At 45.6% G+C, this 23,346-nt stretch overlaps 1 protein-coding gene across 5 annotated transcripts in view; it reads left to right on the top strand.

Moving 5' to 3' along the window:
* Window positions 1-23,346, top strand: part of NBEAL2 (neurobeachin like 2) — a 126,691-nt gene that overhangs the window by 42,567 nt on the left and 60,778 nt on the right. For 4 of the 5 annotated variants that reach the window (XR_005559810.1, XM_039368796.1, XM_039368798.1 and 1 more), the window contains exons 4-10: window positions 5,003-5,084; window positions 6,735-6,859; window positions 9,815-9,897; window positions 12,082-12,167; window positions 13,414-13,720; window positions 14,842-14,948; window positions 18,323-18,400. Coding sequence is in view for 4 of the 5 variants with exons in the window: in XM_039368796.1 (XP_039224730.1) it covers window positions 5,003-5,084; window positions 6,735-6,859; window positions 9,815-9,897; window positions 12,082-12,167; window positions 13,414-13,720; window positions 14,842-14,948; window positions 18,323-18,400 (868 nt within the window). In the remaining variant the exon portion in view is untranslated. The remainder of the gene's footprint in view (window positions 1-5,002; window positions 5,085-6,734; window positions 6,860-9,814; window positions 9,898-12,081; window positions 12,168-13,413; window positions 13,721-14,841; window positions 14,949-18,322; window positions 18,401-23,346) is intronic. The other variant, XM_039368799.1, reaches the window with a different exon arrangement.

Raw genomic sequence — 23,346 nt, 5'->3', positions numbered from 1 at the left:
TTGGGGAACAGGACTTCCTGAAAGGCCTCTCCATCATCATCACTGTAGCTTCTCCTGTTGATTGTCCAGTCCAGAGGCCCCCTTGCAACCTGGAGGACCATCTTGAGATGTTGACTACCTACCCCAAAGCCCCCATATTAAAAGTTGGCCCCTAATTCCAGAAAGTGTCATCTCCCCAGGCCCCAAAATTCCTTTCTGAGGAATCCTATAGAGAAGCCAGGTCAAGAGAAGTGGCCCTCAAGAAAGCCTCCTTAGATGCCTTCAATCTTGGAGCAAGCAGGATATCCTTCTGCTATTTTGGTTTCCATGGAAACCCATCCTCCATCCCTTCCAAGCCTCTTTAAAGTATCCCCTCTCCCCTCGGTATTTTCCTTGCCCCCCCAAATCTTGAAGACTTTAGTATGCAAGAAGAACCAATCTCCTTCCTGTTTGGACAGAGATCCTGGCTGTAGGCCCTAATTCCGCAGCCCCTGTGCCAAAAAGCTTCTTTCGGATCCTTGGTTTAGGATTCTTTCGGATCCTAAGGATCCATTTCCATGTTTTTTTTGGGGGGGGGATGCTTTTCGTTTCTTTGGAAACCTGGAAGCTTTTTTCTGAAGCCCTTCCAATTCTTCCACAGCATTTTCTACGAAGCTTGGAAAAAGATCTGTTAGCCTTTTGGGTGTGGACAATAGCAGAAATTTCACATTTCCACCATCAGAGACCGGAAACAGGAGTGTGCAACTGACAGCCTTGCTCAATTTGTCCCTACAAACCCCTTTTAGACGTAGCAGGGCAAAAAAATATTGTTTTTGACCACAGTTGAGTTGAACTTTTCCCTATCTAAAAAAGTCAGCAAGGTTGACCGATCAATGGAGGTGTGACTTTCCGGTTGCTCAAAAAAACCACAACGCCTGGACAGTCAGTGTGCAAACAATGCCCCAGGTGTGTCTCCAGATGGCCAGGTTGGGTAAACCCTAATCAAACACACTTTTTCAAAGAGCCGGAGGAAAAAATGGCAATTAAACAACTTCAGTGGGTGTGTAATTCAGTTGACACCCAACTCGTCTCTTGGAGATGAAACTTTGAACTGGGTTTTGCCATCTGCTTAAGGCTCGGGTTTTTTGGGGGGGATTTGCAAAAGTGGGGGGGTGGGAGGAGAAGAGGGCTGATCCCCGGACGTTTGGATTTTTGCAAATTTTGTAGTTCCTTGCTACAAGCGGAGCTTGCAATTGTTAACAAACTTGAGAGGTGTCAATTATTTTAACTATTATGTTTATTATTATGGTTTTATTAATACAGTTCATTTTTGACTTCCAGCTATTCATTAAACTAAATGTAACATAAAACCACTCTTTTCTTAGCCTGACAGGGAATTCTCGACTTCATTTAGTGACTGTTTAAAGTTACAAGAGTACTGAAAAAGGGGACTTTACAACCTTTTTTCAAGCTTAGGATCATTGCAGCAGCCTCCCCTGTGGTCACATGATCAAATTCGGACACTTGGCAACTGACTCATACTTACGACTGTCACAGTGTCCCAGGGTCACGTGATCCCCTTTTGCAACCAGCAAAGTCAATTGGAAAGTCACATTCATTTAATGACCATGTTTCTAGCTTAATAACTGCAGGAATTGTCTTAAAGGCTGTAACAAGAAAAATAGTAAAAAGTGGGCAAAACTCACTTAGCAACAGAAATGTTGGGATCAGTTGTGTTCATAAGTCAAGGACTGCCTGTATTTTGGGAATCTCAGAAAAATTAGAATAAGAAGGCTGGATGTAGCAGAGGAGTTGAACATGACTTTAGTAAAACTGGTAATTGTCAACTTACCTTTCTCTTACGTTTGTTTGAACCAGAGCAAAAAAATGGCTGGAGTTGTTGTTTTTTTCAATGCACTTTAAACTTCATGAATCCACTTTGAGTTTTTATTCTGAAAGCTGCAGCTTAATAACAGGAAGCTGGTTTTGTTTCCACCTGAAAAAGTTGCACCTTAAAAATAGGAAGATGGTTTGTTTTCCAGTTTAAATGTTGCACCTTAAAAACAGGAAACTGGCTTGCTTTCCTCTCTAAAAGTTGCATTTTTAAAAACAGGAAGCTGGATTTTTCACTCTAAAAGTTGCACCTTAAAAATAGGAAGCTGGTTTGTTTTCCAGTCTAAATGTTACACCTTAAAAATAGGAAGCTGGTTTGTTTTCCAGTCTAAATGTTACACCTTAAAAACAGGAAACTGGTTTGATTTCCTCTCTAAAAAACTGCACCTTAAAAATAGGAAGCTGGTTTGTTTTACCCTCTAAACACTGAACATTGGTCTCTGTTCTAAAATTTGCATATGAAAATACTGAAAACCGGTTTTTCTTTTCTAAAGAAAGTCAAAATTTAAAAATACACGGCTGCCTGCCTTATTTTTGTTTTGAAAGCTGCATGTTAAAAAAAAAAAAAAAGCTAAAGCAAAATAGAGATTAGCTAAGCAGCATTTATCATTGCCAGTATTCAAAAACACAGTTTCCTTGTCGACTTGTTTAGTTTATATTACAAATTTAACCAATAAATATTGCTTTGTTTGCTGGCAAGGTATTTTACTGCTGAAAGTTCTCCTGGGTTCATTTTCTTCCTTCTCTGGAGATATTAAATATTTCTTTCACCCCCCAAAACCCTTGTTTTTCTCCCCCCTCCCCCCAAGAACAGCCACAGGGAACAATCAGATAAAAGTGCCAAATAATGTCTGCCATAAATTTGTTTGATTTCAATCCCAGATTGTTGGATTTACAGATAGTTCTTAACTTACGACCACAATTAGGAACAAGTGAGAAGGTCATTAAGCGAGTCCTCCTGAATTTACATCTTTTTTTGGCTGTGGTCATTAAGTGAATCCCTGTGCTTCAGCAATTTGCTGCAATCAAGCCAATGGCCCGGTCATTAAGCGAATCCAGCTTCCCCTGTTCTAACTGATAATCATGTGACCTTGGGGCACTGCAACCATTGTAAATATAGGATGGTTGCCAAGAACCAAATTTTGAATGTGGGGACTGTCATAAGTGCAAGGACAGTCGTATGTGTGAGGACCTTTCGTAAGTCAGTTTTTTTCAGGGCCATTATCACTTCAAACGGTCAGCCAACAACTAGTCATAAGTTGAGGACTGTTGTATATAGTGTTGCTTCTTCCTGATTCCTGTCAACCCCCCACAACAGCCCTGTGAGGGAGGCAATTGGCCCAAAGAGCCAGCTTCAGCTTAGGCATGAAAGCCAATTGGCTTTGGGACAGTCACCAGGAGACGGTGAGTTCTAGTCCCACCTTAGGCATGAAAGCCAGCTGGGTGACTTTGGGCCAATCATCAGGAGACAATGAGTTCTAGACCCACCTTAGGAATGAAAGCCAGTTGGGCAACTTTGGGCCAATCACCAGGAGACGGGGAGTTCTAGTCCCGCCTTAGGCCTAAAAGCCGACTGGGTGATTCTGTGCTAATCACTAGGAGACAGTGAGTTCTAGTCCCGCCTTAGGCATGAAAGCCAGCTGGGTGAGGCCAGTCCCTCTCTTTCCCAGTGCAACCCACCTCGCAGGGCTGTTTTTATCAGGAAAATAGGAGGAGGAGGAGGATGTGTCAGATAGATTCACCAGCTTGAGTTATTTGTAAAAAGAACAAAGGCAGGATAGAAATAAAGAAAATAAAATCAATAGAACTAAATTGTCCCCCCACACACACCCAAAGCAGAGCTGCACTGGCCCAACTGTATGGGACTGCTACTCCCATCATCCTCAAACAGAGCTGGCAGTGGGGATGATGGTCCAGCAGATCTGAAGGCATGTGCCGAGCTCTGTTTTATTTTTAACCCAACAGGAAGAGGGGAAGACAGCGCCTTGCGCTACCCGTCTTCCTGTCGAAGTTGCGGTTGGTAAGCTGAAGATAAGCACACGGGGAATTTTGGCACAGGCGACCAAGATGGAAGACGAGGAGAGATCAGAATTAAAATGTGGGGAGAGGAGAGGCCAGGAGTAACCCCAGATAAATTTGGGGGTGTTCCATCTTGTCTGGGTGAGCTTCTCCCGCATATCTGAAGACGATGCCCAAAACCGAAGCTCCAAGCACCTTTCTACCTAGACAGGTGCTTCTCACCCTTGGCAAGAGGGAGATGGGCAGACTTTCTGGCTGGGGGATTCTGGGAGTGGAAGTCCACTCACCTTTTAAAGCATGCTGGCTGGGGGATTCTGGGAGTGGAAGCCCACCCCTCTTAAAGCATCCTGGCTGGGGGATTCTGGGAGTGGAAGTCCACCCATCTTAAAGCATGCTGGCTGGAGGATCCTGGGAGTTGAAGTCCACCCATCTTAAAGCATGCTGGCTGGGGATTCTGGGAGTGGAAATCCACCCACTTTAAAACAGGCTGACTGGGGGATTCTGGGAGTTGAAGTCCACCCATCTTAAAGCATGCTGGCTGGGGATTCTGGGAGTTGAAGTCCACCCATCTTAAAGCATGCTGGCTGGGGGATTCTGGGAGTTGAAGTCCATCCCTCTTAAGGCATTCAGCTGGGGGATTCTGAGAATGGAAGTTCACCCGTCTTAAAGCATGCTGGCTGGGGGATTCTGGGAGTTGCAGCATGCCCATGGTCACGTGATCAAAATTTGGACACTTGGCAACTGACTCATATTTATAACGGTCGCAGTGCCCCGGGATCACGTGATCCCCTCTGGCAACCTTCTGATGAGCAAAGTCAGTGGGAAAGCCAGATTCACACAACACCCATGAGACTAATTTAACAACTGCAATGATTCACTTAACAACTGTGGCAAGAAACATCATAAAATGAGGCAAAATTAATTTAATAAATGTCTCACTTATTGGGCTCCATTGTGGTTCTACGTTGAGGACTACCCGTGTTACTGATGCTATAATTAGTAATTATTATTAATTAGGAATGATAACAAATTATTAGGATTTGCTATCACCGTGCAGGCTGTCCTGTGTAAACTGAGTTGGATGCCGGATAACGTTTCCCGTTTTTCAAGGTGGCTTCTGGTTTCCTTGCAGGAATCTCGAAAACGTTCAGGATGACCGTCCACCCCTGTTCGTCCACGAGCTGGTCGTTCTGCTGTCTACCTGTTCGAAAAAGGTAACCCTGATCTTCTGAGCCCTCTAACCAGGGTTAGGAGGGAGGCTTCCCTTACCCACAAGAAATGCAGGTTCATTTTGTCACTCAGATCCTCGCAAGGAGAAACCAAGTCATTTTGGGACAGTCTCGCAAGGAGAAAGCTAAGCAACAAGCAACTGCCTTGCAGGGTCTTTAATGCGGGGGATGCCCATGAGAACAGACGTTGGCTTGACCGCAGGATCAAAGCTTGTGAAACCAACAGGGGGCTTTGACTGTGTGGTGATGGCTATCATCTGGAGGCTTGCCACCCTTCCCACTCTGGGTACAGGGCTAAATACACGTTGTCCTCGACTTGTAACCATTCATTTAGTGACCGTTCGAAATTACAACTGCTGTGAAAAAAGTGACTGGGGACCTTTTTTCATCCCTACGACCGTTGCAGCATCCCCGTGGTCACGGGATCAAAATTCAGACAGCTTAGTCACTGATTCGGCCATTTATGATGGTCACAGCGTCCCCAGGGGATCACGCAACCCACCTTTTGGGATCTTCCGATGAGCAGAGTCAGTGGGTGGCTGGATTCACTTAACGACCGTGTGACGGATTAAACATTCACTTCACAACTGGGGGCAAGAATGATCGTAAAATGGGGGCAAAGCTCACTTAACAACTGTCTTGCTTAGCAAAAGAAATTTTGGGCTCAATTGTGGTCGTAAGTCGAGGACTCCCTGTTATTTAATAGATTTATTTCAATTTGGGATGGTCATGGGACCTGCACTTTGTTTACCAGATACTCCTATGGAGTTGTAGGTATTCCTGAAAAATCGATGTTTTTCAACCTCGCCTACTTGAAGAGGGGTGGGCTTCAACTCCCAGAATTCCCCACCCGGGATGATGCCTAAGGAATTCTGGGAGTTGGAATCCACCCATCTTCAAATTGTCAATATTGAGGAATGCTGGAACAGAGAATAAAAACCTTAAAACCCTCCATATCCATCCACACTGGACTCCCTCCCTCCTTCCTTCCTTTCTTTCTTTCTTTCTTTCTTTCTTTCTTTCTTTCTTTCTTTCTTTCTTTCTTTCTTTCTTTCATTTTTTTCTTCCCTCTTTCACTCCTCCCTCCTCCTCCTCCTTCTTCCTTTATTTCCTTTCATTTTTCCCTTCTTCCTCTCTCCCCCTCTCACTGTCAGTTTTCCTTCCTTCCTTCCTTCCTTCCTTCCTTCCTTCCTTCCTTCCTTCCTTCCTTTTTCTTACACTCAATTCCTCTCTATTTTTGTTCCTTCCTCCCTCCTTCTTTTCCTTCCTTGTTTCTCCTCCCTCCCTCCCTCTTTCCTTCCTTCCTTTTTCTTTCCTTTCTTTCCTTTTTTTCCTAACAGTCATTTCTTCCCTCTTTCCTCCCTCCATCTTTCTGTCCTTTCTTTCTTTTTTCCTAATACTCATTTCCTTCCTCTCTCTTTTTCCTCCTTCTTCTCCTCTCTCTCTTTCTTTCCTCCCTTCCTCCCTCACTCATTTTCTTTCCTCTCTCCCTTCCTCTGAAACCTCCTGTGAATCCTGCATTTTCCTGCCTTCTGATCTCCCTTGTTAAAAGAAAGACTCTTTCCGGAACGTGGTTCACAGGCAAAGACTAGAGAAACGCTGAAGGTGGTTAATTTGTGGTTAACTCCCCAACAGCTCAACAGCTTCCAGGCAGATCCTTGGCCCCACCATGGCCCGCTGGAGAGTGTCACACTTTACGGCCTGCACCTTTGCGAATGTCTCTTCGATCCCTACCAGACCTGGCGGAGGCAGCTGAGCGGGTGAGTGGCTTTCTGTCCTCGTCCATGGGAAGGTCACATCTCAGGGAGAACCTGCGGCTTCTAGGCAGGTGATGAGAGCTGCTTGGCCACATCTGGCCAGAGGTGAATGGCTGGACCTTGTAGATCAGTGGTTCTCAACCTGTGGGTCGGGACCCCATTTGGGGTCGAATGACCATTTCACGGGGGTCGCCAAACAACGCAGTCCGCCATTTCTTTCCCTTTTCCCTAGCTGTCCTACTCCCTCTTATTGGTGGCCACACCCACTCGGGGGTCACCACAACATGGGGAACTGTATTATGGGGTCACGGCATTAGAAAGGTTGAGACTCACTGTTGTAGATTAATGGTCCCCAACCAGTGGTGGGATTCAAATACCTGAATAACCAGTTCTCTGCATGGATGCAGGTCTGGGCCTCCAAGGCCTAGAATGGACTTCTGGAAGTGACATCCACGCACTTCCGGTGGGCCGTTCTAGGCCTGGGAGGCCTCCTCCAGGCCTGGGAGGCCTCCTCCAGGCCTCCGAGGCCTAGAACGGATTTCCAGAAGTGACATCCATGCACTTCAAGTGGGCCATTCTAGGCCTGGGAGGCCTCCTCCAGGCCTCCCAGGCCTAGAACGGACTTCCGGAAGTGACATCCATGCACTTCCAGTGGGCCATTCTAGGAGGCCTCCCAGGCCTAGAACGGACTTCCGGAAGTGACATCCATGCACTTCCAGTGGGCCATTCTAGGCCTGGGAGGCCTCCTCCAGGCCTCCCAGGCCTAGAACGGACTTCCGGAAGTGACATCCATGCACTTCCAGTGGGCCATTCTAGGAGGCCTCCCAGGCCTAGAACAGACTTCCGGAAGTGACATCCATGCACTTCCAATGGGCCATTCTAGGAGGCCTCCCAGGCCTAGAACGGACTTCCGGAAGTGACATCATGCACTTCCAGTGGGCCATTCTAGGAGGCCTCCCAGGCCTAGAACGGACTTCCAGAAGTGACATCCATGCACTTCCGGCATGCGGTTCTAAGGTCTAGAATGGACTTCTGGAAGCAGTGTGGGTTCAGCCAGTTCTCTGAATTCAACAAAATTTAGCTAGAGGTTCTGCCGAACTGGTACAAACCAGCTGAATCCCACCACTGCCCCCAACCTTTTGGGCACCAGGAACTAGTTCCGTGGAGAGAGGCTTTTCTGTGGACTGGAGGGGGCATGGTTTTGTATGCTGCCCGCATCCTGTGGATGGGGCTTCGCTTGTTTGTGTGGACTGGTTGTAGGCATGCCATGGCCTGGTACCGGTCCACAGACCAGGAGTTGGGGACCCCTGTTGTAGATTGTCTCCTGGTGGGCAGTATGAAAGGGCTGCCAATGCAATTCAAAATGTTGGTTATCTACCTATTAATAAAACCTGTGTGTCTGTTTGTCACCTTCAATGGGGCAATCTGATGCTTCGTACAGCAACGACTTTTGAACCAACAGACCTCAAATCGGCTAACGTACAGAATGCATCCAAGATCCAAGACCCCTAATTTTTTGAGGGGGGTTATTAAAACTTGGCAATGCTGCAATAACATGATCACCATTTCAGTAACATTCACAATCATTTCAATAAGATTCGTGATTATCATTTTAGTAATAAAAGTGGGGTACCCCAGGATCAGAAAAAATCAGACACAACTTAGCAACAGAACAACAATAGCAATAACTAAATAAAAATAAAATTTTCCATGGCTCTCTGCCACCTTCCTATAGGGAAAGTCATTGGGGAAGCCAGTAGGCAATTGAATGTTGATTCTATTCCACTCATATAAATTCTTTAAATAAAAATATTAAAAGTAAAATCTGGTGCTTCCCCTTCCTGTTGAGGTTGCTGAAGGCTGCTTGGGCTAAGCACAAGCCAAGAATTTGCATGGCGTGTACATTTTTTGTGGGTTTCCATGATATGGTGCCAAGATTGACGATACAAGTGAACCTCAATGTACAACCACAGTCAAGCCCAATTGCTAAACAAGATAGTTGTGAAGTGAGTTTTGCCACATTTTACCACCTTTCTTGCCACAATTGTTAAATTAATCCCCGCAGTTGTTAAGTTAGTAACACGGTGTTAAATGAATCTGGTTTCCCTGTTGACTTCACTTGTCAGAAGTTCGCAAAAGGGGATCATGTGATTCCGGGACATAAATATGAGTCAGTTGCCAAATGCCTGAATTTTGATGAGGGAACCACGGGGATGCTGCAGTGTTCGTAAGGGTGAAAAAACGGTGTATAAGTCATTCTTTTCAGTACCGTTGTAACTTTGAACAGTCACTAAATGAACCATTGTAAGTCGAGAACTATCTATATTGTCTCCTAAGCAGACCAGGTGTTCTGCTTAATTCAAAACCAGATTCCTACTGCCAGTTAGGGAATTCTGGAGGTTGAAGTCCATCCATCCTCAAGATGCCTGGGCTGAGAAATACGGCTCTGAAGTGCTATATGGCCTTCCTTGACTTACGACTGGTCGCTTAACAATCTTTCCACCTTACGACCAACCTGGAAAAAAAGGAGACTTAAAATTTAGACCACCCCTTGTGCCCACCTTGGGCTAGCAACTTCAGGATTCACTTAACAGCTGTGGTGGTTTGCTGAACCCCCATGGCGAGAAAGATTGTAAAATCCTATGTGACTCACTTAACAACCGCCTCACTTAGTGACAGACATTCCGATTTCTTTTTGTGGTCATAAGTTAAGGACTACTTGTACAGCTTTTGAAGATACCATTCCTCTCTCTCTGATCCCTGCCCACACACATTGGGCTTCAGTTCCCTTGCTAGTCCACAGCCGGGGATGATGGGAACTAAATCTGGCACAGAAAACAGACTTTAAGGCAACAATTGCATGAGTGTGACGGTTTTTTTCACCCCAATTGGCTCTTGTTATTCCCTTACATCTCCTTCCAACGTCTCTCACACTCTTTTGTGTTGTTTCCTTCCCAGGGAGATTGTGAGTGCGAAAGAGAAGAACAAATACAAGTTCACACCAGCTGTGTTGCCTCCGGAGTTCGGTTCCTTTTTTGAAGGTACACATGGCAGCATCACTAAATATTCTCTTTCTCTCCTCCCTACCCTGCAAAAGAAAAAAAAAATCCCCTTCCCTGTTTTTTCCTTTCTATTTTAAATTGCTTTTTAATTAATCGCCAAAAGAAGAGCAAAACACACAAAAATCACAGTGATTTGTCAAAGAAGAGAAGGGGGGGGGGAAGTAATATTTTCATTAAACAAGACAATATAGAATTGTTATCAGGACATATCTGCTGTTTTCTTCCTTTCAATTCCTTAAAACTCAACGGACTGTTATTTCATTAAAATCAATGATTGATTAAAATTAATCATGGATTAATTGCTTTTTTAATTAGTAAAAAAACATGAGCAAAAGGAAAAAGGAGTCGAGTTGTTGTCAAAGAGAAGAAGAAAAAAAACACATATCAAAAGTGCCTTAACCACAAAAAAAAACAGTTTTATAATTGTATTAGATTGATATATGTAATATTCTCATTAGACAAGCATATGCAGAGAGTCCTCGACTTACGACCACATTGAGCCCCAAATTTCCATTACTGAGTGAAAGATTAGTTAAGTTAATTTTGCCTCAATTTACAATCTTTCTTGCCACAGTTGTTAAGTGAATCACTGCAGTTGTTAAGTTAGTAACACGGTCGTTAAGCGAATCTGGCTTCCCTCATTGACTTTGCTTGTCATAAGGTCGCAAAAGGGGATCATGTGACCCCAGGATGCTGCAACCGTCATAAATATGAGTCAGTTGCCAAGCCTCTGAATTTTGATCATGTGACCCACGGGAAGGCTACATAAATGTGAAAAACAGTGTGGGGGGTGGTTTCTCTTCCATGGCTTTTGAACTTATCCTCTTAAATTTAATTTTAATTTTAAATTTAAATTTTTAAGTTAGATATTAAATTTAATATCTAAGCAAGGACTCCATCCTAACGAGCACCTCTTCTTGGCTCATTAAATACACACAAAAAGTCACAAACACACAAATGCAGGGTGGAGTAGATTTCCAGAAACCGTTGGTGCTTTTAATATTAATTATCTGCCTGCCAGGAATTTTGGGGACTTTTCTTAACTGAAAACCCCTTGAATAGATGTGTTTTCATGGCATTTTCTTTACTTCTAGGGACTTTACTTGCAGGTTGCCAGAAATGCCTCACCATCATGGTTTTTTTCTGGGCTTAATTTAGTGTGAACCCCCCCCCCCACTAGCTTTCTTGGTTAATTGGTGTTCACCAGCTTCTCTTTGCTAAAAAATAAGTACGGGTAATCCTTAAGTTACAACTATTCATTTAGTGACCGCTCAAAGTTACAAAGGCACTAAACAAAAAAAAGGGACTCCTGACTGTTTTTCACACTTACGACCATTGCAGCATCCCCATGGTCACATGATCAGAATTCAGGCTTGGAAACTGACTTGTACTTATGACAGTTGCAGTGTCCCAGGGTCACGTGATCCCCTTTTGCGGCCTTCTGACAAGCAAATTCAGTGGGGGAAGTCCAATTCACTTAACAACCATGCTGCTAACAAGAACTGCAGGGATTCACCTAACAACTGTGGCAAGAAAGGTTGTAAAATGGGGCAAAACTCACTTAGCAACTGTCTCACTTAACAACAGAAATTTTGGGCTCAGTTACAGTCCTAAATGGAGGACTGCCTGCATTAGGGAATTTAAGATTATTTTTCCTTATGGTCACTGACCAGAATTGTAAACAAAAACAAATTTAAAATTAAAGTACAGCTATTCCTGAATTTAGGACCATTGTGGAGCCTGACCATGATGGACGTAAGTCAGGATGACTGTAAATGCTGTTTATGAATTTTAGCAACTTTGAGATATGTGGACTGCAGTTCCCAGAATTCCCTGGCTAGTCATCCCTCCATCCATCTTAAAGCATGCCATCTGGGGGATTCTGGGAGTTGAAGTCCACACCTTAAGGTATTATGGTGGTGGATTCTGGGAGTTGAAGTCCTCCCCTCTGAAAGCATACTGGCTGGGGGATTCTGGGAATTTGGAGTCCACCCATCTTAAGGCATTGTGGTAGCGGATTCTGGGAGTTGAAGTCCTCCCCTCTTAAAGTGGCCAGCATTGAGAAACACTGCACTTTCCTTGGATCATTTAGTCAAGGCAGCTGGAGGTGGGTGTTTAATTAATTGATTGTTTGATTTGATTTTTTTTCCCCTCCCTCCCTAGAATGCTTTGAAATGGACCAAGAGCTCCCAGAATACCTTCAGTTGCGGCTAATCCACCTTTTGGGGGCTATTCTCTCTGGATCCAAGGCAAGTCTTTAGCTTCTGCATTTAAAGGCCTCCAGGAGGAGAATTCTAGGTTTAGAAGGAACTCTAGAGGCCATCTAGTCCAACCCCCTTTTCAGTGCTGGGTCTCAAAGCAAAGTCATTGGGTGAAGCTCGATTTGCTCAGTGACCGCATCATTCCCTTAACAACTGCTGTGATTACCTTAACCGCCTTGTTAAAAAAGATTGCAAGCCCAGATGGGCCTCATTTAACAACTGCCTTGCTTAGCAACGGAAAATCAAGGATTACCTGGGAGGAGTGGGCTGGGAGCAGAGATCTAAATAGAGAAGGATCCACTCCTGCTTTTGCTCTTAAGAGATATATGAAGGGATGGAACACCAAGAGGTGACCAAGACCCTCACCAAAAGTTCCTTGGCCCATGTTCCACTGCCTGTGTGGAGCATGTATAAGCTCTAAGAAGACATGAGGCAAAAGAAAATTTTTTACTTAGCTTTTCCGCTTTTCTCTCCTGTTGATGATCGATCGGCTTTCCATAACTCTTTGATTACAAGAGACACCGAGTCCCATGGTTCCCAGCCGAGGAGCCAACCACTGTGCTGCTTGCGAATTGGGAGGGTTGTGGTTGAGCATCGTGAGAGGAAGAGAACCATAATGGAACCTGTCCTTGAAGTACAGATAGTCCTCAACTTACAGCTGAGCCCAAAATTTCTGTTGCTCACCAAGTGAAGTGAGTTTTGCTTCATTTTGCAACCTTTTTGGTCGTTAAGCGAATGGCTGCAGTTGTTAAACGGATCGTGTGGTCGTTATACGAATCCAGCTTCCCCCCCCCATTGACTTTGCTGGTTGGAAGATGGCTAAGGGAATCACTGCAGTTGTTAAATGAACCATGTGGTCAGTAAGGGAATCAAAGTTCCCCCACCGATTTTGCTTGTCAGAAGATAGCGAAGTGAATGAGGGCAGTTGTTAAACGAATTGTGTGCTCATTAAGTGACTCAAAGTTCCCCCATTGGCTTTTCTTGGCCACAAAAGCAGTCACATGATCCTGGGACTGTAACTGTCCTAGATATGTGCCAGTTGCCAAGCCTTGTAATTTTAATAACATGACCCTGGAGATACTGCAACAGTCGTCTGAAAAACGGCCCCAAGTCTCTTTTTTCTGGTGCAGTTGCTAAATAAATGGTCGTACGTCGAGGATTACCTAGCAAGCCATGTCCTTTTCCTGGTCTGCTTGAAGCCAAGCATTGGTGGTCTTCTTCTCCTTCTTCATAGCAAAACGCTCTCCAGATGATCACCCCATCGGCGGTCGAGGTCCTCATGCTGGTCCTCCGGAGGTGGTGCCTTCCAGCCAGCGGACCCACCAAGGACCCCCAGTTGCTGCAGATGACCCTCAAGAGCGTGGTGTCCATGGTTCACGTCCTCCACAGCAGCAGCCCAAACCAGCGGGCCGTGGAGATCCGAGCCATCTTGGACAGCTTCTTCAAAGTCCTTAACGCCGACCAACCCTTGGCCTCGCTGGAAGGGTCACCAGGCCCTCACTGGGAGGAGAAGCTGATCACGCTGCGGGTGAACATGTTGGGTAAGGGGGAAGAGGTGGTGGGGGGTCTCCTGGACTGGAGGAGAGAGACTTCTGCTTTGGCCTACAGGGCCATCAGCGAAGGGATCACGTACCTCAGAAGGTTGTCCGTGTGATTAGAAAAGAATATTTGTCGTTTAGGACTGAAATGTGACATCCTTGGTGGTTTTCTTGCAGTCATTTCATGACACAACTAAGTGACATCACCAGTGCTGGAAGGAGCTCTGTAGAGCAAACCCTCCCTGCTTTGTGGCTGTGATGATGTTCCCTAGTTGGGTCATGAGATGTCTATAAGAAAACTACCAAGTTCAGAGAGCACCAAAGACCCCACAGTCGTCGTCCTTCTCCTCCTCCTCCCCCTCCTCCTCTTCCACTCCTCACTCTTTACTCTCCCCTTCTAACACTGATGAACCAGTTGGGTCTGCTGAGATGGAACCTTGACTCTTTCTTTGGGGTCTTCACCCCAAACCTGGAAACAGCTTTCTATTTCTGGAGAACCTCAACGGAAGCAACTTCAGTCTCCACTTAGCAATCGCGGTAACTTGGCCAGTAAGCAACCTCTGATCAGGGCATTGCCAGAAGTTCAACTCTGGGTCGTAAGTACAGATACTCCTTGACTTATGACCACAATTGAGCTCAACACTTTGGTTGCTAAGCGAGACAGTTGTTAAGTGAGTGTTGCCCCATTTTATGCCCTTTCTTGCCACAGCTGTTAAGTGAATCACTGCAGTTTTTAAATTAGGAACACGGTTGTTAAGTGAATTGGGTTCCCCCATTAAATTTGCTCGTCAGAAGGTCGCAAAAGGGGATCACGTGACCCCGGGACACTGCAACTGTCATAAGTACAAGTCAGTTTCCAAGCGTCTGAATTTTGATCACGTGACCATGGAGATGCTGCGACAGTTGTAAGTCTGCAAATCAGTTCTAAGTCCTTTTGTTCAGCTCCGTTGTAACTTTGAACAATCACTAAAAGAACGTTTTTTTTAAGTCGAGGACTTTGTGTATCTTTTGGGGGGAGGTCGTGTGTCTGTCGAAGCTTCGAACAGTGTCAAAACCACCGGGTTTTACATCGATCCTGTGCCCGGTTGTTGTCTGAATGTGGTCTGTCTTTTCTCTCTCTTCAGACGCCATTCCAGAAATGTTGAATTCTGACGACCGGCCGGTCTTGCAAGCCATGTTCCTGAGCAACAATTGTTTTGAACACATCATACGATTGATCCAAAACAGCAAGGTAAAAAAATAATAAAAATCCTTGTTTTTCCAACCAACATTGGTGGGTTTCCTTAAATTTCAGAAAAATATTTTTTTGGGGGGGGGAAACAAGACTGGTGAATAATTGCCACGAAAGATGTTTCTCGTGGTCCAATCTCAACTCCTGTTTTTCTAGAGGTGGTCCTCGACTTACGACCACAATAAGGGGGACAGTGGATAAGTGAGCTTTGCCCCATTTGATGAGTTTCCTTTCCATGGTTGTTAAGTGAATCAGTGCACTTGTTAAATTAGCCACTTGGTTGTTAAGTGAATCTGGCTTCCCCCATTGACTTTACTTGTCGGAAGATCGCAAAAGGGGATAACGTGACCCCGGGACATTGCGACTGCCATAAATATGAGTCAGTTGCCAAGTGACTTAATTTGGATCACATGACCATGGGGAGGTTACAACGGTCGTAAGAGTGAAAAACAGTCATGTCCCTTTTTTCAGTCCCGTTGTAACTATAAACGATCACTAAATGAATGGTTGTAAGTCGAGAACTATCTGTACATCCTGGGAGGGGTGTCCTTAAATCCCTTCTTCCTCTAAAATGGAGTGAGTGTGTATACCATATGGGGCAAAAAAAGTCAAAATGGCAGCCCCAACAACCACATAATTGTACAAAGAAACGGGCAAAGCTCGGCTTGCCCACCATTTAGGGTTTTTTGAACGCTTCCCAGAAACATCCCTGCTCTGCTGAAGCTTTATTTAAAAAAAATAGATTGCTCTGAGCTATGTGGAGCTTCTAAAATAAAAAATACTTAATAATTAGTGATTGATAATTATTGATTAATAATAATAGCTACTTAATAACTAACTGATTAATAGCACTGTTGTTAGAGCTAGGCAGTTGAGGCTGGGTAAGTTTTGCCTCAGAGAGGGATTATACGTCGGGGAACGTTTCAAGGAATTTCTCGAGGCACAAGCCAGGATAAGTTGGGTTATGGTCAGGGTGAGCATTTAGGGTTAAAACTTGGGGGTTGCAAAAGAACATTAGTCCTTGTCAGGAATCAGAGAATGTCCTCTAAGTCCTTGGGAGTCATTAAGCAAATCTATTTTCCCCAGTGGACGGTTTTCGGGTATAGGAAACGAGGGTTGGGAATCGCAGCGAAAACAATTGTGGTAGAAAACCTTTTGAATGAAAAAGACGACGGATAGTTTTGCGTCCCAGATGGTTCCTGTTCGTTGTCCTTCCCCTTCAAAACCCTTTTGGAAAAGCTCGTAAATAAACCCTGATTTCTTTCTTTTCGAGGTGGGACCTGCTCTGATCTCTCTTTCTCCTGGGGCTATTTTTAAACCAGGCTTTTTTAAACAAACAAGGATCTGTTCTTCCTCTCCTGTCACTTTCCTCTTTGCCGGTTTTTCCATTTTAACATTGTTTGTGCACGTCCGTGGTCATCTTACTCGGAGACTCGCTGGCCAGCCTAACCCATTGAGGCTCCTGGTTGCTACAACACACTTCCCAATTTTCCACCAGACTCACAATTCGGCAATCACAACAATGCTTTTTTACTGGTGGGGGAGGGAACAGTGGGGGGGGGGAAACTAGGATTTGGGATGGGTTCGCATGTCAGAAAGCTGCAGCCTGCGGAGTTTGAGAATCGGGTTTGTTTGGAGGTGCTCAGGAACCCCCATTAATTGTGGGGATATCGGTAGTCTCGACTTAACAACCACAATCAGGATTGGGATTTGCGTTGCTAAGCAAGGTGGTAAGTGAGTTTTTATGACCTTTTCCCCCTCACGGTTGTTAAGCGAATCACTGCAGTTGTTAAGTAAATCACACGGTCATTAAGTGAAACCGGCTCCCCCCGCTGATTTTGCTTGTCAGAAACCAGCTGGGAAGGTCACAAACAGTGATTGTGTGACATGCTGATTGCCAAGCACCCAAATTTTTATCCCATGACACTGAAGATGCTGCAAAGGTCATAAATGTGAGGATAAGTTACAACCCACTCTTTTTGGAACTTCAAACATTCCCTAAATGAATGGTTGTAAGTTGAGGCCTGCCTGTAGATTTAGGAGTCCTTGGGCCACTATGCATCTTGGCCACCCCAAACTGCTGGTCCTAAGCCTTCCGGGTCTTTTATCCCGTATTCTGTTCAGTTTGGGTTGTGTGGAAACAACCAGACAATAGAAGAGTGTGTTTGTGGCTCAGGGTTGAATTCTGGGGGGTCCCTGGTGGTCCCTGAGGTTGGGGGTTTCCTTGCAGACGTTTCATGACCCAACTAGGTGGCATCATCAGTGCGAGGAGGAGGAGAAGGAGGACGAAGATGAGGAGAAAGAGGAGATGAGGAGGATGAAGATGAGGAGGAGGAGGAAGAGGAAGAGAAGGAGGAGGAAGACTGGGGTCCTGGGTGCTCTCTGAACTGGGTGGTTTCCTTGCAGATGTTTCATGACCCAACTAGGGAACGTCATCAGTGCTAGAAGGGAGGAGGAGGAGGAGGAGGAGGAGGAGGAGGAGGAGGAGGAGGAGGAGGAGGAGGAGGAGGAGGAGGAGGAGGAAGGACTATGAGGTCCCTGGTGCTCTCTGAGGTTGGTGGTTTCCTTGCAGACATTTCATGACCCAACTAGGGAACGTCATCAGAACTAGAAGGGTTGGTGTGGCTCTGTGTTTATATGCATGCCCTATTAATGTTGGGGGGGAGTATCAAGGAACTACGAAGACCACTCCCATCAATATTGCCTCCACCAGCCACTAGTATATAAAAAGATAGTAAACTCCACTTCCTTCTAGCACTGATGATGTTCCCTAGTTGGGTCAATGAAATGTCTGCAAGAAAAGCTCCAAGCTCAGAGAGCATCAAGGACCCCACAGTCCTTTTCCTCCCCCTCTTCCTCCTCCTCCTCCTCCTCCTCCTCCTCCTCCTCCTCCCACCGCCTTACAGTACTGATGACATCCCCTACTTGGGTCACGAAACGTCTGCAAGAAAAGCTCCAAGCTCAGAGAGCCCCAAGGATCCCCACAGTCCTTTTCTTCCTCCTCCTCTTCTCCTCCTCCTCCTCCTCCTCCTCCCACCACCTTACAGTACTGATGACGTTCCCTAGCTGGGTCACGAAACGTCTGCAAGAAAAGCTCCAAGCTCAGAGAGCCCCAAGGATCCCCACAGTTCCCAACCTGGAGCTACAAAGATTCTCTTCTGTTTTGAAAATCTGGACAATTCAAATGTTCTGGTGTGTAGAGAGCCTTGTTCCTCTCCAGAATTGCTGGGCCGGTCCTGGGCTCTCTGCTCTTGGTGCAACTGGGGCCAAATCTCTGGGCCCCTCCTTTCCTGGGGAGACCCTCCCCCAGGCCCAGCCTCTCCCCCCGTCGCCCGTCTGGAATGACCCTGGTTTTTTGAACCCGTTTCCGACAGCTCTACCTGAGCAGGGAGTGCAAAGCAGCTGCAAGGGATCTGGCCACACGGCTGCTGACTGAGATGGAGATCCGTCAGGTATAGCCTCCTGCTGATGCTGCTTCTCGTGGTGTGGCAGGGGTGCATGTGGGCTGCATGTGGGCTGCTCTCTTTTCACACGGGGCGAGGGCTTCCACCAGCTTTTGCACGCTTCTCACGAACGGGTGGGGTGGTGCTTGGAAACCTGCACGGGGAAATCGTGAGCAATCTCTTGAAAGGAGGGAGGGAGAGAAGGAAGGAAGGAGATGGGAAAGGAAGGAAGGAAGGAAGGAAGGAAGGAAGGAAGGAAGGAAGGAAGGAAGGAAGGAAGGAAGGAAGGAAGGAAGGAGATGGGAAAAGAAAGGAAGGGAGGGAGGGAGGAGATGGGATAGGAAGGAAGGAGATGGGAAAAGGAAGAAAGGCAGGAAGGAGATGGGAAAAGGAAGGAAGGAGGGATAGGAAGGAAGGAAGGAAGGAAGGAGATGGGAAAAGAAAGGAAGGGAGGGAGGGAGGAGATGGGATAGGAAGGAAGGAGATGGGAAAAGGGAGGAAGGAAGGAGATGGGAAAAGGAAGGAAGGAAGGAGATGGGATAGGAAGGAAGGAGATGGGAAAAGGAAAGGAGGAAGGAAGGAAGGAGATGGGAAAAGGAAGGGAGGAAGGAAGGAAGGAAGGAGATGGGATAGGAAAAAAGGAGATGGGAAAAGGGAGGGAGGGAGGGAGGGAGGAAGGAAGGAAGGAAGAAAGGAGATGAGAAAAGGAAGGAAGGGAGGGAAGAAGGAGATGGGATAGGAAGGAAGGAGATGGGAAAAGGAAGGAAGGAAGGAGATGGGATAGGAAGGAAGGAGATGGGAAAAGGGAGGGAGGGAGGAAAGAAAGAAGGAGAGAAGAAAGGAAGGAGATGGGAAAAGGAAGGGAGGGAGGAAGGAGGGGATAGGAATGAAAGATGGGAAAAGGAAGGAAGGAAGGAAGGAGATGGGAATAGGAAGGACGGAAGTGGAAAAGGGATGGAAGGGAGGGAGGGAAAGAAGGAGATGAGAAAAGGAAGGAAGGAGGAGATAGGGAAAAAAAGGAAAGAAAAGGGAAGGAAGAAGGAAAGGAAAGAAAAGGAGGGGGAAGGAAGGAAGGGGTCAGACTGGCACCAATTTGCTCCCTAGAAAAGAAAGACGCTTGACTTCACAGGTTTTAGAGAAAAGGTATTTTTACTAGAGATGCAGAGTGCAGCGTGAGCAAGGCAAACTCTGAAGAAAAAAACAGGGGAAAATCATCTATTGGAAGCAATATCAGGTCCCTGTTCTGATGTTTTGGGAACGTGGTGCCTCCAACCCACAAGAAACTCCTTTCCCAGGGCCTTCCCTTGGAGGGGAGGGAAGGGAGGGAGGGAAGAAAAGGGAGGAAGAGAAGGAGAAAAAGAGAGAGAGAGGGAGGGAGGGAGGGAGGGAGGGAGAGAGAAAGAGAGAGAGAGAAAGAAAGAAAGAAAGAAAGAAAGAAAGAAAGAAAGAAAGAAAGAAAGAAAAGGGAGGGAGGGAGGGAGGGAGAGAGAAAGAGAGAGAGAGAGAGAAAGAAAGAAAGAAAGAAAGAAAGAAAGAAAAGGGAGGGAGGGAGAAAGAAAGAAAGAAAGAAAGAAAGAAAGAAAGAAAGAAAGAAAGAAAGAAAGAAAGAAAGAAAGAAAAGGGAGGGAAGGAAAGAGGAAGAGAAGGAAGGAGCAGAAGAAAAAAAGAAGGAGGGAGGGAGGGAGGGAGGGAGGGAGGGAGAGGGAGGAAAAAGAGAAGATAGGGGGTAAAGGGAGGGAGGGAGAAGGAAGGAAATAAACACTGGTTTGCAGCAAAAAAAAAAAACATAAAATCATTGTCAACTAATAGTGAAATACTCCATATAGTTATAAGTGCTGGCCAGTTGTCAAATACCCAAAATGTGATCATTTGACCACAGGGTGAACAGTCGCTAAGCCAACCAGTCGTAAATCGAGGACTGCTTGTAGAGAGGTCATCAAAGCTACTTCCTTTTGGTGCAACCCTCACCCACGGTGGGCTGCAGCCTCTAGGGCCAGCTGTTCCCAGCCCTCTGATGAAAAGGACCTGCAAACCACTGTCCCTTTTAATAACGTGTGTTCGTTGGAAATGGGGCTCCTGGGAGGAGATTCGAACCCAGCACCCCTCCTACCACAAGCAGGGAAAAATTGGAAGAACCCTGCCAATTGCACGCCGTTGAGACCCCAAACAGAACCCCTAAACCAGCGGTAGGCCACCTTGGCTCTTTTATGACTGGTGGACTTCAACTCCCAGAATTCCTGAGCCGGCCTTGCTGAGGGGAAAGGGAGAGGCTTCCAAGCTGAGTCATGCTGGCTCAGGAATTCTGGGAGTTGAAGTCCATGAGTCATAAAAGAGCCGAGGTGGCTTACCCCTGAGTTACTAGGAAAATGAGGGGACTTCAACTCCCAGAATTCCTGAGCCAGCATGGCTCTCCCTTTCCCCTCAGCATGGCTGGCTCAGGAATTCTGAGAGTTGAAGTAAAAGAGCCAAGGTTGCCTACCCCTGCCCTTAACCATCAAGTTTAAAACAGAGAGGATGATGGTTTGTGTTGTTGTTATTGTTTTAATGATTCTGTGGCTTTTTGCAAGGCAGATATTCCTGGCTTTCCTGGATCTGGTGGTTTGCAAATGTTTGGAATTGCAATCAAAAAATCTAGTTTTAAAACAAACCGTGGTTTGCATGCTCTTGTTCTGGTTTGGCCCCGCCAAGAAATTCAAACTTTCTCCTCTGTGGATTCAAAACCATTTTTGTTCATCTCGGCACCCACATTCAGAGAAAGGAGCCTGTTAGTGAACAGCATACAGATGGTCCTCAGTTTATGACCGCAATTGAGCCCAAAACTTCTCTTGTTAACAGACGTTTTTAACTTAGTTTTGCCCCACTTTACAACCTTTCTTGACACAGTCATTAACTGAAGCACAGAAGTTCTTAAGTTAATGACACGGTTGTTAAGCAAATCCAGCTTCCTCATTGACTTTGCTTGTCAGACGGTTGTAAAAGGGGATCATGTAACCCCGGGACACTGACCGTCATAAATATGAGTCGGTTGCCAAGCATCTGAATATTGATCACGTAATCCATGGGGGATGCTACAGTAGTCAAAAGTGTGAAACTTTTTCCTGTGCTGTTGTAACTTTGAACGGTCACTGAACAAATTGTTGTAAGTTGAGGACTGCTCAGTAATTGCTGAGAACAAGCCAGGATCTTTGTGATTCTCTTGCCTATTCCTAAATTGCATCCACAGACATTACAGCCCCAAATAAATGGAAAGAAAGGTGGGCAGATTGCATGCTTGTTTCAGCTTGGTCTCTTCTGGGGAAACCATGGTTATCTGAACTAAAGCGGCAAACATCTCCGAGCTTGCTGGGATCTGCATGTGACCCATTAAACAAACGGAATTTCTTTCCTCCTGCTGGTTTCAGTAGTCAGGGAAACTGAGGAACGCTTTTAAAAGTCGGCTGGCTAAAAAGAAAGAAAAATCTGTACAACTTCTGTGTGAAACTGACCGGGAGTGTGTCTGTGGAGGGGGGAAAAGCAATTAACTATCCTCTAGTCAGGAAAGGAAAGGGGTGATCTCAGCTTCACATCTTGATCAGTTTTTCTAGTTTGCAGCCTCTCCAGGACTTTTGCATGTACTTTTCGACTTTATGACCACAAAGGAGCCCAAAATGTCCGTTGTTAAATGAGACAGTTATTAAGGGAGGTTTTTTGTCCCATTTTATGACCTTTCTTGCCCCAGTGGTTAAGTGAATCTGATTCCCCCATTGACTTCGCTGGTCAGAAGGTCACAAAAGGGGATCACATGACCCCGGGATGCTACAGCCATCATAAAAATGAGTCAGTTACCAAGCAGACGAATTTTGATCATGTAACATTGCAACTGTCATAAGTACATGCCAGTTGCTAGGTGTCTGAATGTTGACCTCACGACCATGGGGATGCCGTAATGGTCGTAAGTGCAAGGACTGGTCGTAAGTCACTTTCTTGTGTTTTCGAGTAGTTGCTAAACAAATGGTCATAAGTCGAGGACTTGCTGTACAGCTAGTCCTCAACTTACAATAGTGTGTTTAGTAGCTGTTCAAAGTTACAACGGCACTGAAAAAAGTCAGTTATGACCGATCCTCACTCTTACGCCCATTGCACCATCTCCGTGTTCCACGGGGTCAAAATTCGGATGCTTGCCACCTGACTCATATTTATGACGGTTGCAGGGTCCCGGGGATTCACGTGGTCCTGCTTTGCGACTTTCTGAGAAATAGAAAGCCAGATTTACTTCACAACTGTGTTCCTAAATTAACAATTTGCAGCCGTCCGGTTAACCACTTCGGCAAGGCCGAAAAATGGCACAAAACTCATTTAACGAATGTCTCAGTTAACAACAGAAATGTTGGGCTCAATTACGGTCGTAAGCCGAGGAATACCTACATACAGCTGAACCTGTAATAGCGATGTTTCTCTGCCCCCTGCTGTTTTTAATCTTCATTTGCCGATCAGCGTGTTTTAATGTTGTTTTAATGTTAGTTTTTGTGTTCCACGGATGCTGTAGCTTAATTTTTTCAGAGTTAACGGCTTGGCTTGGCTTCCTTGCCAGTGACGTGTCAGAAGCTGTGTGTGGGGCTGTGTAGTTGTGGGGCTGTTGTGGGTGCTTTGTCGCTATCTAACTTGACAGAAAGCATGGAATAAAAATGTCTGGGTATAGTTTTATTACTCCCTCTCTCAAGTTCTCCTTTTCCAGACTAAGTTTTTTTATTGTTGTTGTTGTTGTTGTTGTTGTTGTATTGTATTTTATTTACATCCTGCCTTTATTATCGTTACAAACAGAGGTAGTCCTTTACTTATGACCACAACTGAACCCAAAATTGCTAAGGGAGATGTTTGTTAAGTGAGTTTTGCTTCCTTTTACAACCTTCCTTGCAACAGTTGTTAAGTGAATCACTGCAGTTGTTAAGTTAATCACATGGTTATTAAGTGAATCT

The sequence above is a fragment of the Crotalus tigris genome, unplaced genomic scaffold (genome assembly GCF_016545835.1).
Source record: "Crotalus tigris isolate CLP2741 ecotype Arizona unplaced genomic scaffold, ASM1654583v1 scf7180000020932.1150333, whole genome shotgun sequence".
Lineage (NCBI taxonomy): Eukaryota > Metazoa > Chordata > Lepidosauria > Squamata > Viperidae > Crotalus > Crotalus tigris.
Note: the sequence above shows the minus strand (reverse complement) of the source record. Positions and strands in the feature narration are given on the sequence as shown.